An 18020-nucleotide genomic window follows, 5' to 3' on the forward strand; every position below is an offset into this window, starting at 1 on the left:
AAAATCCTTTAGTTAGTCTCTCGCTAATGTGCTAAACTGTCATATTATACTTTCCTGGTTTATTTCTTCCAGATTTTTTTTTTTCTACCTAAAAATAGCTTTGGAAGTGCTCTACCTACAAAGACATTAAATCTGTTCTACAGACATGTATTATGTATCCATTCAAAACCAAAGTACACTAATTAAAATCTTAAGGATCAAAGATGGCATTTTGGCATCTGTTTTTGCAAGTGATACTGCAAACCTCCTCAATCGTTGCTAACAAGAATCTCCAGATTCCTGTTTTTAAGTTAAAAAGTATGCTTGCTTATACAAAAATAATTTACTGAACATATAATCTTTATATGAAAGGAACTTTTAATGGATGTAATAAAACCCTTGACTGGGAGACTGTTTAGAAATACTGACAGAACTTTGACCCTCACCTTACTATTCTCTTCCATGACCCCACTCATATTCATAAGCACCTGCCAAGTAACCACGTTATCCTCTCTCAAAATTCAATAAAATACTGCTTTTATGTCATGTCTATAAAACCTTCAACCATAGTTAACCTACTGGTGGACAAAATCACCAACAATAATGATGACTAATACTGCTCCACAGCTTCCTTGCAGTGCCTCAAACCACCTGGCTTCAACTACTATTACTTATTTCATATTCATATGGTAAGGTCTTGAAGATAAGGACCTTCATCTGTGTTCTTTTGTATGAAAGCCAGACCAGTGGTTCTGCTTTCATACAAAATAATTAGGTGTCCCGGATTTTCCAGTAATGCAAATAATGCTAATATACACACTATACAGTAGTTCAAACTATCCTTAATCAATTTTTTTGCCTGCCAACTTGAATATGTGCAAAATGAGTAAGATCTCTGAATGAAGAATTGTTAAACAAGATGATATATGGAAATGCAATTTACCTATTACATTAATATTTAAAAATCTAGCTTATATTGTAAACATACTGCATGGTGTTGTTTTAAGTTACACTAGTGTCAGAAGTCTAGGAACTGACCTCAACCTAAAGGATAAACATGTTTTTTTTGTCCTTACAAAATATGAATCACCTGATCTAAGCCTACCCCTGCAAAACAGGGCATGTCTATCATGCCCTTTTACACCTTCCACCACCATTACCACGCACTTTCTCCTAACAAGCCAGACTGGTATGTGGAGTTGAAACATTACAATCTCTGCTGATACAAAGAAGCATTAGCGCTCTGATAGGGAAAGAACTGCAAAATCCAACGATGAAAGCTAGTATCTGTTCTTTTGATACTTATTACTTCATTTGAAGCACTGCAGGAAAAGCTTTGTTCTCTCCTGTGTGATGTCCTTAAATTCAGTGCTGTTCGCTTTAGAAAAGTTATGTAAAAAAATAGGAACAACCTAAAATCTGCCTACATACATTTTCTTTTGCGGTTCAGCTTCTTCCATAGTTTACACTACATGATACAGGATGTTTTTGCTGGTTTTTAGGCAGGCAACTTAATGTATTTCTACATTTAAGGGATTACCATTCTGAGAATGGATAAATAAGTATAGTATTAAAAATAACGTTGTTTAATACAATTTCAGTCACAAAAACATTTCCTTAGATGAAGATAGTATCAAAACTGGCAGAATAGAGAGAAGAAGAAAATTAAAACTGTTGCCAAGACAATAAAGTAAGTCTTTCAGGATGGGAGTTTCCTAAATTAAAGACAGCAATTCAAGACTGGAGAATTCTGAGGTGGAAGTTATTTCATCCCAAGCACATCAGAGTAAACCAGAAACATTTAGAAAGAAATATAGTAACTAGATCTAAGAATGAAAATATTTCAGTATAGAAAGCTAACACACTATGGAAAATCCAGCTTTATAGAAGGTTGGCAGCAGGCTAATGCTTGTAACAACTGCTTGGGCAAATCACTGCTGTGCAGAAATACAAGTTAAAAATGAAAACTCATGTTAAACATAAAAAACCCCACTAATTTTGTTTTTCAAAATTGCATCATTCAATAACTTTACTCAATTTCCTGGTATTTACACAAATTATAAAATTAAGACTAACATACACTATTTTTATAAAGTAACAGAGACAGTGTTAGGACCAAATTTTCCACTGTTTCCCACAGTACAATTGGACCAATACTCCAATTATTTTGGGTGATACTAGCTGTAAAATTTGCCTGATAAAGACCACAAAATGCATCAACTCTTCACCCATCACCATAGCTTTCTCCATCAGCCTTGTGTTAGGTATCTTCTCCATGATGTCATAGCAGATGCCATACAACAGAGAGCACATTTCAAATCATGATGCTTCTGTTAAAAAACTAACCTCAAATTGGGTCTCTCTCCAAAAAGCATTTGATGGTAATAGTTAAAATATGACAAACTACTCTGGACTTTTCTAGTATTGCCTCTTTAATCTTCAGAGAAAACCCTCATCCTTATTAACTGGGAACGCCTCCCACACCTAATGGGCTCTGGAGTAAAGTGGCCACTTATTTTGGTATTTCAAGGAGTAAAGGCTTTCTTCCATTGAACATCTCTCATAACTGTTACTGAACTTGATAATTCATTTCAGCTAGGAAAGGATACACTCACATCAATTTCATTTTATTATTATGCTAAGCAAAAGAGCGTATCTATTTCACTCTGAAAAACATCAGAACGGTTTATACTGGTGTCTTAACATGGAATACTTCCAGTTTCACATTTTATCATTAACTTCAATTTTTTTCTTATATTACAATTTTGTACTTCCCTTGAAGATTATTAAAAAAACTTAAACCAATTTAAACAAATCCCATTTCCATCAAATACAGACTAAAATATTTATCTTAAAAAAACTTAAACGAATTTAAACAAATCCCATTTCCAACAAATACAGACTAAAATATTTATCTTAAAAACGTTACTAGGATAATTCCTAAGGTGACCTAAATAAATGTTCTATACTATATACAAAAGTTTTAAGTAAAATTATTTACCAAAATTTGGTAATGTTTTAAGAACACTGAATAAAGCAGTTCTCCTATTTCATGCAATTCTATTTCCTTCTGAATAGAGAAAGGTATAGACATACAGAGTACAAATGATAAATGGGCAGACATGGGGATGAACAGCCAGACAACAGCATACCCTAAAGTTTCAGTTAGCCCTAGTCTGCAAAATATTTATCTGATGTTTCACTGCAAGTTCTAGAATAAAATTAGCATCAGTATCCAACTGAAATTTCATTCAAGATGTGGTGGCTTACAATCATTCAAATAAAAAAGAAATAAAAATCAATCCTTCCCTCCATCCCTCCCAAGAATTACACATACAACATTTTGTGTGACATTAGTCACATAAAAATTATGAAGCAGTCTCCAACGTATCTCACTGCATTATGCTAAATGACAAACGCCAATTTTAATGAAATCTGTGGGACAGTTTACTGCCTTTGGGTTATTTTTGCTAAACTAGATCAGCAATATCCAAGTGTACATCAATCCATTAAAAACAACAACTGGCAGAAATCTAAATGAAAGGCCTGTGATTCTGAAAAATACTAGTACTTTGGCTACTGCAATTTAAAGAAATGCTCGTCTATAAACTATGGAAGTCCAGTCATCATTTCTACAGTGATGAATTTCTGCAATTTCTACAGAACAAACTTTACTTTCAGAAGAGTATATTTATATTACGCCACTTCATTCAAACACAGGTGGATCAGAACTGTCACTTCTGAATGCCAATTAACAAAAATTTTCAAGTACATTACTATGTGTGTGGGAACACAGATGATTCTACAGAGCTTAAGCATAAAATTTTATAACAAAAACAACAATAATAACAATAACAACACATTACTATGTGTTTGGGAACACACATGATTCTACAGAGCTTAAGCATAAAATTTTAAAAATGTGAAAAAAAACCCCTGAAACTGAGAAAATTATATGATACAATTCACATTGTATGACACCTGCACATTCAGGTTCTGCACCAATGGAGGGGTGCCAGAAAGAATGTTTGCTCAGACTGCCAAATATCATTTTAGTTGAAAAGGGAGGGAAAATGGAGAAGTGGACTCTGATGATGACTTGACATGGAATAGCAGTGAGGGAGAGAGCTTTTGCTCTCTCTGCCTGGTGGCCCATGGATGGGCTGACACTGGTGCCTGCCACTGATCATGACTCTTGTGGCAAACTCAACCTTCCAAGAAATGCAGCATAGTCTACATGACATCTTGCCACCTTGGCAAAAAAAAATTGAAACAGACTATCCAACTCCTGTGAATGACATAATTGAAACAGACTATCCAACTCCTGTGAATTTGACAGCACCAATTATATGATCATCAAACTGTCTTCCTTCATGAGTTGATAAAACAAAAATGTGATTAAAATAGGCCCTTTTCATTTGCCCCTTCTTCCCACATGTAGAAAAGACCTCTTTTCCCCAGCACCAGGGAATACTACATTTATATTTCACACACAGAAGAAATGACCACATACTGAATAAGCATGGGTCATCCGCACCAAAAAAACATGGAAAGATTCTTTTATCTTCACATATAAATACATTTTATTTATACTGTTTCAATTTTAAACAAAATTCCAACAGTATTACTAATGGTAAACTAAAACCTTTTTCTAACCCAGAAGCAAAAGTTGTGTTTGGTTTTGTGACATTAACAGTACACACCAAAGTCCACTGTCACTGATGAGTCACATTTTGCTAACAGCTCATGTCCAATATTTAAAATTTTTATAAAAAACATTGTGACTATTTTTTCTAGAAAAATTCAATTGTTTCCCTAGGCCACAAATATGTAACCAGTACTGACTTCCTGTCTGTGAACTGAATCCCACCAGCCATGAGTCAGAGTACAATCAAATCCTGCCTGATCAAGTTTCACAACAGATCACTTACCAGACTTCAGGAGCTGGAATTCTGAAATTTCACCAGAGCTGACAGCATGCTGTACACAGGGGGATGTTTCTTATTATTCTAATAAGATATATGTAGAAATACCCTCGACTAATCTTTACATAAGTAAAGACATGAAGACAAGATCTGTTAGATCATGCAAGCTTGTTCCTTTCTATACGTTTTTTACTGTTTTCCCAACAATATTTGAAAATACCTCATGACTAGAGCATTGACCATGAGATAACCATTCCAGAGTCTCACCAACATCACCTCTAGGAGTGTTTTTCTCTAACCACTCACTTTCTTGGTTTCATCTGCAGGATTTCACATGAAAACACATCTCTCTCATTATTTACACACCTCAAACACCTGGTGTCTGTACTATGTGTGGCAATGTACAGTAAAGCTATTTAGGAAGAACAGGTAGTTTTTTCATTAGTGCTTTCCTTTGTGTGAGGTAAATGAAATGAGACTTAACATTTCATATAGACAACAGTCCTTTCACAAAGGAACTGTGACTTTTTGTGACTTCCTTTTATCATTTCCTTTGAAGGAACAGTAACATTAACAATAAAATGTCGTGACATGAAATCTCCATATAATTTCCCATCAAAATACTGTAGCAAGCATGGACAGTAAAATATATATTTGACTGACATAACTACAACATTTTTAGGTTTACTACAGGCTTTCTTACTGATAACTCAATTTGGAATACCACTGGCACAGTAATACCTGTGCACACACAAATGAAACTCTGCATCACTATCAGACTCACAATTCCTGTCTATTCCTGGCTACCAAGAACACTGTGCAGTTTCAACAGGGCTAGGTGAAAAAAAAATTAATATGCTGCTGGCATTAAACATGGTAACCTGATAATGGAAACATCAATAAAAACAAGTACATACTGCAAGCACTACTTCACCATTTTTTGGAAAGCATAAGCACAATCACACTTATAGCAGAGGTAAGATATTTCTGGATACTGAAGCAACGGTATTGGAATATCTGTGCTCTGCCTACAGAAAAATGAAATGCAGCTTGACACGTGTGCACACGTGTATATTTGTGTAAACTGCACTGTATATGGTAATGAAATAAAACTGACAAGCAACTCAGCAGAAAAGGCCATGACATAGTTTGAAAGTGCAAACATACCAGTTTTCCTGAAGGTATTTTAATAAAAAACAAATAATCCCCCAAATGACCTTAATTTTAGTTTGTACATTCCTCTGGACTTATCAGAGACAGAACAGCAATATGCTGTGTTAAGCAACAACACTTTAATCATTCTATCTAAGATTTCAGTAATGGGAAACCCAGCGAAAAGAGAACTTATAAACTGTTAATACATTAGAAAGCAGGAAATTCAAGGGAGAAAAGTAAAGCAGCAGGATTTGATATTATTTCCCCCCAAAACAGGGGAAGAGGAACATTAGTCTAGTGTAACTCTAGAGCAGGAATCCCTCCAAAGGGTTATAGAGATGTTAACAGGGTGGAAAAGTGACACACATTTTTCTTAATTTAAGTATACCGATACAGAACATTGTTCCTACACAGGTTCATGCCAGCTAGAACATACATGCTCTATTCTAGGACACAATTTTAAAAACCTCTAGAGAAGCTGAAAAATGCTCCAAAAAGTTTAATTATTACTCAAATTCCAGACAGAACCTTAAACTGTTAATCTTAATTTTAACTAAGCACTGCAAAGTTTGCCTCCTGATCTTATGTTCCGAACGACACATCAGTTTGTGTTCAGTATGAATAGTATTATATCAAAATAAGTGCTTTTGCCAAAGAATTGTATCTAATGGGACATACCAGAGGGGGCCATCACTGAACCTGAGGATTAGATCTGGGAAAAACAAAATTCTTTTTCTATTATGCATTAACAGCTGTTTTTTGCAAGTTAACAGTCAGGTTACTTTAATTTTTAATTCAGGTCTGGAACATTAAGAAAATCATGCTGCTTAGATCTGGGGACTCACAGTTTCCTGAGTGTATAGATTTAGAGTTAAATAGTTAAGTATGGGACCAGGTTATTCCAGAAAAGATATCAGATTGAGGAATGGTGTGAGATACCAGTACTCATACCAAAATTACAAGTGTAAAGAAGAAATTATTTAAAGCTGTTCTATATTCAATCCAGCTTTTTGTTCCCCTTCATTGAGAAATTAAAACTTATTTAAGCTTATTTCAACACTCACTATACTCCACGCAAAAAAAGAGTATTTTTTAAATTGCTTTTTTTTCACTCCCTACTTGATCAAACTTTACCAAATGAGGAATCTAACCAAACTGCAACAAATCCCCAAAATACTCTCTGTACCTCTCAAAGTAAAGAGTTATGTGGACTATCCCGGCAATTTTCATTAGAGGAACTAAAAACCAGACAATAGAACAAAACTTAAGTCAATCTTTTTTCCATAATATAGGATTAAATCAGTAGCAAGAAAAAATAGTGAAATGGAAAATCTCTATAACCCATTAGCTCTTGCTCCAAATAAAGTATTAGTGGCAGCAACAAATGACAAACAACCCACGATTTTGCTATTCAAGGACTCAAAAGAGGGAACAGAAAGAGATGAACTCGTAATTAAAGATGGAGAAAGTTTATTTGCTGGGATTTAATTTAATGTCTTACCACGCTAGCTTATATAAAAGAATGAAAATACTCTGTAGATTTTTTCCAGAAAGCAGTCTTGGGCTCTTATGTACAGCTCTAAAATAAAGTCCATTTAAATAAAACTATTTCACAGTTCAGAGAGAGAAATTAACCACTTTATGTTGTGTATATGCAGTAAAGACTGGCTGAAATAGGAGGTTTCAAGAAACTTCATATGCATATGACTGACAAAATTGCTCTCATCTTCAGCTGATGTTCTACAATTCGTAAAGTTACATGTATTTTCCTAAAAACTACATCACTGAATCTATTTCTAGTTTATAACCATCAGAAGTTGTTCAATTAGAATGTATAGTTTAAATTAAAAAGCACTGATTGGTTTCTCAGAAGGTTGCAGAAAACTTAAGTTGCAACTTAAAGTTGCAGAAACCTTGAGTTTCTATTCAGCTAAAATAGGAATTCTCTTTCCTTTTTATTTATGGCTACTCATGAATGCCTCATTTGAAGGATGGAAGGTTCTATTTTTCGTTATTTCTATCACATTATTAATATCTAGCTAGACCATCTAGCTAGTAACTACTATTTTGCAGTATCATGACATACCAATTATGAATGATTAGACATTTATTTCTGAAACTGGATTGTATAATAATATTCACATTAAACAAAGATTATTTAATATTGTAAGCAAGTCCATGTTCTGAACCTCTCATCTCCTCGGATATGTACATACATTATAAAAAGTGGCCCTTGAGCTAATGAGAACTAGGGAAAATGCTACTGTATTGGGACACTGAAATAACTACAGTCATACTGCAGAAGTCCTGCTTTTGAAATTACTGCTTTCAGAATTTGCATTATTAACTTTTTCATATTTAGTATCATAATACATTTTATCACTATCAAACACTATGCAAAAAAAAAGAAGAGGAAAATAAAAACCAACACAAGAAATTGAAAACAAATACATAGTTAAAACAAGCCATTCATAATATTCTCCAAAGTTAACAACTATACAGACTGAAACCTTAACATGCACTTTTTGGCCAATATGTAACATGCCAAATTAAACAAAAAAGTAATCCAAGAATCAGTTTTTGAGTGATAACATCAGAAATTATTCTTTTCAATTATTTCAGTGACTAGCTATAACTTAATTATAATTCTTTAACCCATTATATAAGCCTGCATTTAGTTCTGGGTGAATTTATCATAATCATCGTCACCCAACATCAGCAAGTGTAACTCTGGAACAATGTCCATAATAGCCTGTTAAAAGACTTCCACTGACATCAACCAGTTTTAGAATGAATCTTCCTATCCTTCATGTATCTCCTGTCATCACTTTCTTCATTTTAAAAATGTACAGAAATGTAAAAAAATACAAAATAGTGGTTTCAATAAAAACTTACCCTATAAAAAGCAGTGGTCAGGGGTAGCAATGCTGCAGCAATGCTATATTCTTCTGAAGATGAGCAATCCTTCAAGAAAAAGAGACGAAGAAAATAAGCAAAACCATTTTCAATGTTATTCATTATAATTTCATTTCTGCCTTATGGAATCCCTCTCACATCCTTCCTATATGCAATGTAACTCCTAATCACTTGGTATCATGTAAGAAGAACATACACTTACGTGTGTGCGTGCATATACCTATATTCTGTCAATTTTGCTAGATAGGTATTGTTATGATTCTTCCCATTTAAGGATTTTATTAGCAGCTTTCTCACTCCCATGTCCAAAATGTAATTTCACCGAAGTAGTTTACATATAAAAAGGAAAGTATTCCTTGTTTAGGAAACAATAAAAAGGTAGCCTGCTTCCATTTGGGTCAACAGCAAATCTGACTAAAATGGAAGTGATGTGACGACCAAAGAATGTACTTTCAAAGTTCACACCAAGAAATGGACATTTATTTAATATGAAATAATCACCTCTACAGCCTCTACAAAAGTTTAGCACAAGGTTAACTTTAAAAGAAGATGAAAAGCCATATTCTTCACAGTCTCAGAATGCCTCATTCAACAGTCAAGTGTGTCATTCGTGTATCTCTGGGCTGAAAAGGGTATGCCAAAGTAAATCAACTAGTAATTGCACTGATGAAAATAGTGATTTTATTATGGAAGTCTTTTAAAAGAAATCAGAATTGGAATGTAACTTAATATTTAAAAACCAAACTACTTGAATTTTAAAGACTCCTCTTAAAAATATAGAATAAAAAATACTCAACAAGAGTAAAAAAGATACTTTTTTTTTAAAGTGACTGTATTTTTTTCATTAGCTCTTTTTGCCAACACTGAAGAACACACAAGAATGCACATAGTTATACTAGACAAATGTATCACTATTTTGCCGCTGGATGATGAATGGGAAACCAACATTTCCATTTGAACAATTCATTTCAGTATTTTTAACACTCATTCTTACAACAGGTACCCTCCAACTCAGACCACGCTCCTACTATCTATAACATCTGACCACATTCCAAAATGGAAATATCTCAAGTGTTCCTCTGCCAGACTTTTCATTTGTGCCTTCATCTCATATCAGAGTTCTCTAAGACACAGCAACTAGCAATAACTTGGCACCACCCAAGTGTGATAGCAGAAATATAAAATCTGCCTTGCAGGAACAATCATGTTAAGGATCATTAGGGTGTTATTTGTACTCATCTCACTCTTCTTTCTTAAATGGCTGCTGAGAGATTATGAACTGCAGGTTTAAAACAATAGACCAAAAAACTCATCACAAGTCTATTTTGCTTCTCATTACTTTAAAAGTCCATTTAGTCCTTTTAAATTTTCCAATAACAAATACTTCATCTTCTACCACTTTAATCAAGCTCACCTAAACTGAATACCGACGTTCAGTTAAAGATGGTTAAGTACAGCAGCAGTTAGAAAAGTACTTGCATATATATTCTAAAAGGGTGTACTACAAATTCATAGATGTGAAGCTTCTGCACAGTTATGGAAGGTCTGAGCACATCTCACACCTCGTAACACATTCCAATCTGGTAAAGGAAAACAGTAAGAAAAGTGGACACTGGGAAACCCAGTATTTGTTTTAATGATGCCTTTCTGTATTGTGACGTATATAAAAAAACCCAAATAATTTTGTAAGACATCAGAACAATAAGACTAAAGGACGTAGCCTAAGCTGCTTTTAATTTTCAGTTTCTGCATTATTTCCTATTGTTATCCATATCCTTAACCCCCAATTGGAATTTAGCACATGCATTTGAAGCTTAATATAAAGATAAGATAAATATTTTTTCACTTAATCAGAAAACTTCCCATTTAAAATGAGACTTTACAACCTTCAGGAATGCTCAACAGTTTTCAAAGAAATACATATCTTATTTCTGCACGTGCTTATTTATAATTAGGTACAAAATGATCCATCTTCATTATTTCAAGTTATCTACTTAATCCCTTAGCTCAAATTATTCGTAAGAGTTTTGGCTTTTGCACAAAATATACATAAAAATATCTTTATAAAAACTGAGCCATGTATCTTCACCTAGAGAGCATTCAATATTCCAAGAGCTAACATGTCTCAAAGATATATATCATCACCACATAAACAACACAGTAGATTATTTTTCCATTCCTTCTTGCAAGTATGAAATTCTCCACATATTCTATGTCAGCAATACCCCCTGGACTTGTAGTATGGAAGTATTATCTATATGTATTTTTTTTTCTCCAGCATATGACAAGAAATGTAAAATGATCTCAGTTAGGAATAAAGTATAATACTGTTGTTTTAAGAGAATAGTGAAATTAATTAACTGTTCATCTGCTTTGTAGCTGCAAGACAGAATGCCATAGTTAACGAAGATGTTGCACTGAAACCGTAGCTTCTTAATTTTACAGGCAAAGCAAAGTTCTGGAAATGTCATATATGTATTGTGTACAATTAATTTAGACTCCTGAAACAAAGCAATCCAGCTGCCTTATATATAATAATGTTTTTATCAATTGTTAAAAATATCTCTTACTACTGCTACGGAAGTAGATAAATCAAATATGATAAAATAATTAAAGCTGTTCCCCCTAATTTGCATAAAATGAAGCTGAAACACATCTGGGGAAAATAAAAATTATTCTCAGTAAATAAATTTCCTAAAAACAATGTCTTAAGACAGTGAAATACAGACTTCCACCATGCCATGCGCAGAGTACTGCTTTGAGTCCATGCCTAATTGTGTCAAGATCTGGCACATTATCCTGGCTATACTGATCATATATTCAGATAGTTGCTGAACTGTAGCAGATTGGAAGCGTTACAGGAATTCATGTAATTTTAAAATCGTTCTACTCTACTGAATTGATAAGTGAACAATAAAATGAGAATGTTTTTCCTTATATCACTTTGATAATACTTGTGATTTACTTCTATGTTCTGCTCAGTTTAGAAATGCAGCAAAACTCTGGCAGTTAGATATTGGCATTTTGTTGCAGAACTGAGAGCTAGGAAGTATGGATGCATGGGGCTGTGAGCATCTGGTGAGGCACTGATGGCCTATGGAATCTGGTAGGTAGTTAAGCTTCTGGTACTGGAGAGGAGAGGCAACTCTTCTCATTCTTGACTTCAGAACAAGTACTGACCTGACCTTTTGTTTGGAAGACAAGGTATTGTATGTCGTCTTTAAGTTGAGATGCCCTCCACAATCTGACCAAGAGCATTCATCGCCATCCAAACTAAGCTCATAAAGAATCAAGAAAAAACGTCAGAAACCTTTAGAGTCATATGTCTTTTCAAGCACTAAGACAAGAATTGCAAAGTCATCATGTGTAAGGTAACCATAAACTTTGTGCAGTACACTGGCTACAAATTACACATGAAATATTAGTTCCAAATTCAGCAGATGACTTCAGTGGTACCAGGATTTAATCCTTATTGTTACAGACAAAAGAACTGCACCCAACTCAGAAGAATCCTCACCAATTTGTTTTGATTTTGTGGTCTTTCTGCATGACTAGGACCCTTCAAAATGGCCCATTTCATTGAGGAAACTATCATGCTAGCAACAGGAAAGGTCTACCTTTCCAGGTATCAGGAGATCCAATTCCATTTTAGAAGGATTTTACTTCCTGAAGAGCTTCATATTCGTCTTTACCTGGCCCTGAATTCTCATAGATTTGTCTGTCCTTGAAAAATAATGGTCTAAGGGACAGATTTCAATTGATGAAATTTATATGGAATTACACAAGCACATAATGTTCACAGATTAACAAATGCTGCATTTTCTCTATGCAGCTCCGTTGCACTTCTGATCTCACAGCAAGTCAAAACAAGAAACAACACTTTACTCCTAGAAGAGCTGTCGACCCCCTTCCCCTCCCTTCTTTCTCAATAAATACATTTCTATCTAGGGTCGAGATTAGTCATTTCCTTCTCGTAACAAATTATGTTTAGGAAATCAGGAACCTCAATTTTTACATGCATAAATTACGCATTCTTCACTGAATTTTTACTGTACCCCAAAAGCGTAAAAATATTTAAGTTTTTTTGCAAGATACTGATAAACACAAGAATGCCATCCCTTGTGTCTAAGCACATCTGAGTTTCTTTAACAGAAATGCCATGCATGTTTCTGAATACTGTCATGAGGCCCATGGCAATAAAGTTCAACATACTCAGGCTGTAATCTTCTCCCAAGGAAATGGTTGGGATGCCAAGATGCCTTTTGACTTTTATTTCACAGCAGGGCTTCATTCACAGTGACTCTGTCCAAACCTTAAACTACACCAGCTGTGATACAAGGTCCTGCACAGTAATTTGTAAAAAGTATTTGACAAACAACATTCAAATGATAGAATACACTGCAATTCATAACAAAACAGTGATCAATTTCCATTAACTACTCAGTTGGAAAGGGGTGATTAATTCATAATACACCTACTGACTGCAGTGTACTCCTAAAGCCTGGGCAGACCAAAGCATTTTGGTGGTGATTGCAAAACATTAAATACAGGATACTTTTTAAACTGCTTTACAGACAGCCTTGTTGATTGAGTTCAGGAAAAACAGAAAAATGCTTAAAATATTACAAGCACTATTAAAATGGATACAATATTCCAGTCTAGTCCAGTTACCTATTAGTGAATCAGTTCACAAATACACAGCAGTCTTATGCATTCCAGCATCCATTCAGTGCACAGCAGCACCTCTTCTCCGAAATTATAAGCAAAGTCATAACCTTTCAGACTTGTAAGAATACATTCACCTTGCTTAATTTAATTTTACTATTGTTCTCTAAGTTTCATGTGATTTTCTAATTTCATATAGTTTTAATAAAAATGCATCGCAGCATCAGTGCACATTCTATACAATTTTTATGACTTACTAGGAATCAAGACCTTTTTTAAAAAAAGCTATCAGATTTCTATGGGTATGTAAAGTGATTCATTGAAAAATCAGTTTTTCACTTTAGAAAAATATTGTTTGGAGAGAAGTGGAATTTTACATCTATCTCCTGAAATGCAGTGTCAGCACTCAGCTCAAATCAATTACCAAAAGATTCTGGGTCTAGTTGTCTATCAAGAAATTGAACAAGGGCTGATGAAAAACATAACTTGGAAGCAGGGATTACTGAAAATTTTCCATGGAATATCAAGTGATGGCAAAATAATTTTTTTATTTATGCTAAAATCCTTCACTGCCATCATCTGAGAAAAGAGAACTTTTAAACCCCAAACTCTTCCCCTTGGGAGACTTACAGGTACTTTGTCAATTATAACTGATTTCCTGGGGAAACAGAAATAAAACCTTGAGCAACACCTCAAAGAGGGCAAGGAATAGGTACAGAGGATCCACAGGCTGGACTGTAAGGAGCAAGTCCTCACAGAAGGCATTTCCAGAAACACAAAGAACAAAACAGTGGTTGAAAACAGAAAGTATAGGTTGACCAAGGGCAGATGGATCAACTTCTATGATGAAATAAGAAGCTCTGTAGCTGAGGAAAGTGCGGCATCGGCCTATGTCCTTTACCCTGGCTTTACCAGGGCTTTTGTCACAGACTCCTTTAGTATCCTTGTAGGCAAGCTGAGGAGACGTGGTCTAGATGAAAGAGTGGAAAACTGCTTGCACCAGACTCAAAAGACAGTGGTCAATGGTTCCAAGTTTAACAGGCAGGTGGCTATGAGTCACTTTTCAGGAGCTGATACTGTAGCAAACACCACCTAATGTTTTCATTAACAACCTGTAAAGTAGCATGAAATGCATCTTCATCAAATTTCTGGATGAAACCAAATTTGGGGAAGCTGTAAATACACTGGCAGGCAGGACTGCTACTAACTGGTGTCACAGCCTGTCCGAAACAGACTGACAAGAACCTCCTGAACTTCAAAGACAAATGCCAACTTCTGCACAAAGGACAGGGTAACTCTATGCAAAACAAGCTACATACGAACAGGCCCTGGAACCATGTGCTGCTATACACAGCCCTAAAATTCAGAAAAAGGTGCAAAATGCATTACCTTGGTTTGCTGTTGTTTGCAGATATGACCAGACTCTGTATAGTATAGACAGCTCCAAGGAATTGGTAGAATAGGTAATATTGCACTTGAATTGAACAGGCACTCAACATGAGAAGAAATGGAAATATTAGGAAGTACCTTGATGTCAGAAAAAAGGCATTATAAGAGCAGCATTGGGCAGAAGCGAACAGATTTACAGTAGCGATATTAAGTTTCTCAAATAAATACATGAGGTAAAAGAGTAAGCAATTGGAAACAAGATGGGAGATAGGAGGGGGAAGAATAAGTTGTACCAACTCGAAAATGTTTAAAACGTTAGTCTCACCAAGATATATACTTATAGCAGGGGCAAAAGAACAAAACAATTAGAGAGTTTAAGGATCTCATCCAGAGACAGAACCTGACTGAAAAGAGCCTAGAAATAAATAAGCAGAGAGAAATTATTGGAGAAAAAGCCGATGACTTTTTTTCTTTTTTAAAAAATATATATACACACCAAATCAGCAGGGTTTCAGAAGAGAACATCACTGAAAGGAGCCTGGAAATAAATAAGCAGAGAGAAACTATTGGAGAAAAAGCCGATGACTTTTTTTTTTTTTTAAATATATATACACACCAAATCAGCAGGGTTCTGGCAGGTGCCCTTGGGAACTGAAATACATGTTTGTGTGGATGTAACACTGTGAGATGCACTTCTCACAAACTGCCAAGAGTGGAGTTTCTTTTCAATACATATTTGACAACTTGTTGCCGGAAAGCTTCAGTTTTTCTACGCCAACCTTGATCATATTGAGCAGCTCTGCTACGGTTTTGGCAGAGGCACCAGTTAGCCTGTGTACAGCTGCACCAAAGGACAACAAGAACGACAATGACCAGCTGCTTCTGGAAGAAGTTTTCTTGGATCAGCTTTGTTTGTGCAGCTCCATTTCTGGATTCATGAAACAAGTGTCAGCTGCTGGAAGAGGATATTTCTGGGATGACCTGCAATAGCTGCAGAATTTCAAGGATGACAACGGGAGAGTTTGTGGTTTTCTTTGAGGTAATTCTGCTTATTATGAGGTTCTGAAGCTTGAATTCAGCCAGCAAGGGCTTTTCCACGCTTAGGCACAAATGACGCATTGTATTAGTTGCACTGGTGAATTTGATGGAACCTAAAATCCCTTGTTGCCAACCCTGCTGCCAGACCTCTCAGTTCCTTAATAGACTGGAATGTAAATTTCCTGTTATGTTTCAAAGAGTAGTCACAGTTTTAACAACTTTAATACAAGTTGTTGTACAAGTTGCTTAATCCAAAAATCAACCTTGTAACAACATCAGAATAGGCCCATTCCACACCATGAAAAAATCATGCTACTAAAGCCATTATCATAAATATCCCATTTTTGTGGAGAAAAAAAATTTAAGGCCTTATAACCCTGGCTGATAAAGTCTTTTAAAGGATAAATGGTTCATAGAAAAGAATACCTAAAGCAAACTCGGGAAACTGAAGGACATATGTTGTGTGTGATTAGGCAGCACGTTGCAAAGCAGTGTCCATCTTGATTAACACATCAAATCTTGTGATCAAGGAAGAATGTTGCTGCAAAGCCTGGAAAGCTCAAGAGATTCAGAGATTTCAAGTGCTGCTTGATTTAGCAAAGAGCTCCCTCCAAGATCACATTCATCAATGAAATATATACATTCTAATACAAATATTTAAACTATGGGAAAGAAAACTTAGAAAAATATAGTATTTTTATTTAACCTAATGTGAAGTATTTTAAGTGTTCAGCTTGTACTTTCCAGTGCATGGGGAGCAGCTTCTTTAATATTGATACAGATTTTATTTGAAGTCTTGCACTTTTTGTGGTTCAATAAGACAATATGATAAGTGCATGAGAGATGTGGGAACTGTTTCTTATGAAACTTTTATTAAAAATTTGTTCCTTTAACGTTAATAAAGTGTTTGTTTTCCTAAGAATACAAATGAAAACAAGTGTGAAGCATTTTTCATAGGAGATAAAGACAGACAATGGAAGAAATAGCAAAACAATTTTGAACTGGCAATTTTAAAACTATCCCCTGAATCTTTCAGGCTTAGAACTTGTTGTACTGATATTTTTCTCTGGGATTTTTAAATGGCTCCAGAAAATCTGAAGATTGGTTCATGGTTCATTCTAACCATACTTCATGCTTAGAATTCCATGAAGTAACTCCTCTGACTTTTGTTACAAAAGTGAACAAGTAAGCTCCCAAAATGTACTGTTTTTTCATCTTGTTGAAAAGCTATGTTTGGATGTTCTTGAAACAAATTCCTGTTCTCTGTAAAACCAGCAGGGCAAACACTACTAGACACTACCAGCAAAACTGATACAAATTGTAAGAAATCTCAGCGTGACCCTTTTCTATTCCATAGCCTTCTAAATCCTTGCTAGTAGCAACACCCAGCTAACTAACCACAGAGAAAGCCTTCTTTCCCAGCTTTTGGGTTGCCAGTTAATCCATTTCAAAACCTTGACAGATCTTCTCCTAGGCTATATGATCTTCCTTCCTCCTTCAGAGTTCTACTCTGAACACCTTTCTGCTTTGTTCTTACCTTCTAAAACGTATAGGTAAAAAACACAGAAATGAAAAGTGAAACACACTGTATCAGCATGAACTGTCAGCCACGTAATAAATAGAAATATGATGTTTCAGAAGAGAAATATTTCTAATCTGTGTCTCCTTCTAACAAGAAATAGGAGCAGATATCCTGATACATTTCACCATCTTCTCAGTCCTTTTATCCTACCTGCAGTTCTAAACAGCCAAGAAATCCTCAGGCTTTCAGGAAGACCTTTACTACCAGAGTTGACATGAATCATAGAATCATAGAGGTTGGAAGAGACCCTTGGGATCATCGAGTCCAACCATCTCCCCTACTCTACAGAGTCCTCCCCTACACCATATCCCTCAGTACCCCATCTAAACGTCCCTTAAACACAGCCAGGGATGGTGACTCAACCACCTCCC

The 18020-nt window shown here is 35.2% G+C and overlaps 1 protein-coding gene across 1 annotated transcript in view; it reads right to left on the bottom strand.

Annotated features, from left to right (window-relative positions):
* Window positions 1–18020, bottom strand: part of SBF2 (SET binding factor 2) — a 272308-nt gene that overhangs the window by 92819 nt on the left and 161469 nt on the right. The window contains exon 17 of the mRNA XM_014966465.1: window positions 8955–9023. Within this exon, the coding sequence (XP_014821951.1) occupies window positions 8955–9023 (69 nt within the window). The remainder of the gene's footprint in view (window positions 1–8954; window positions 9024–18020) is intronic.

This window comes from Calidris pugnax, unplaced genomic scaffold, assembly GCF_001431845.1.
Source record: "Calidris pugnax isolate Ruff unplaced genomic scaffold, ASM143184v1 scaffold26, whole genome shotgun sequence".
Classification (NCBI taxonomy): Eukaryota; Metazoa; Chordata; class Aves; order Charadriiformes; family Scolopacidae; genus Calidris; species Calidris pugnax.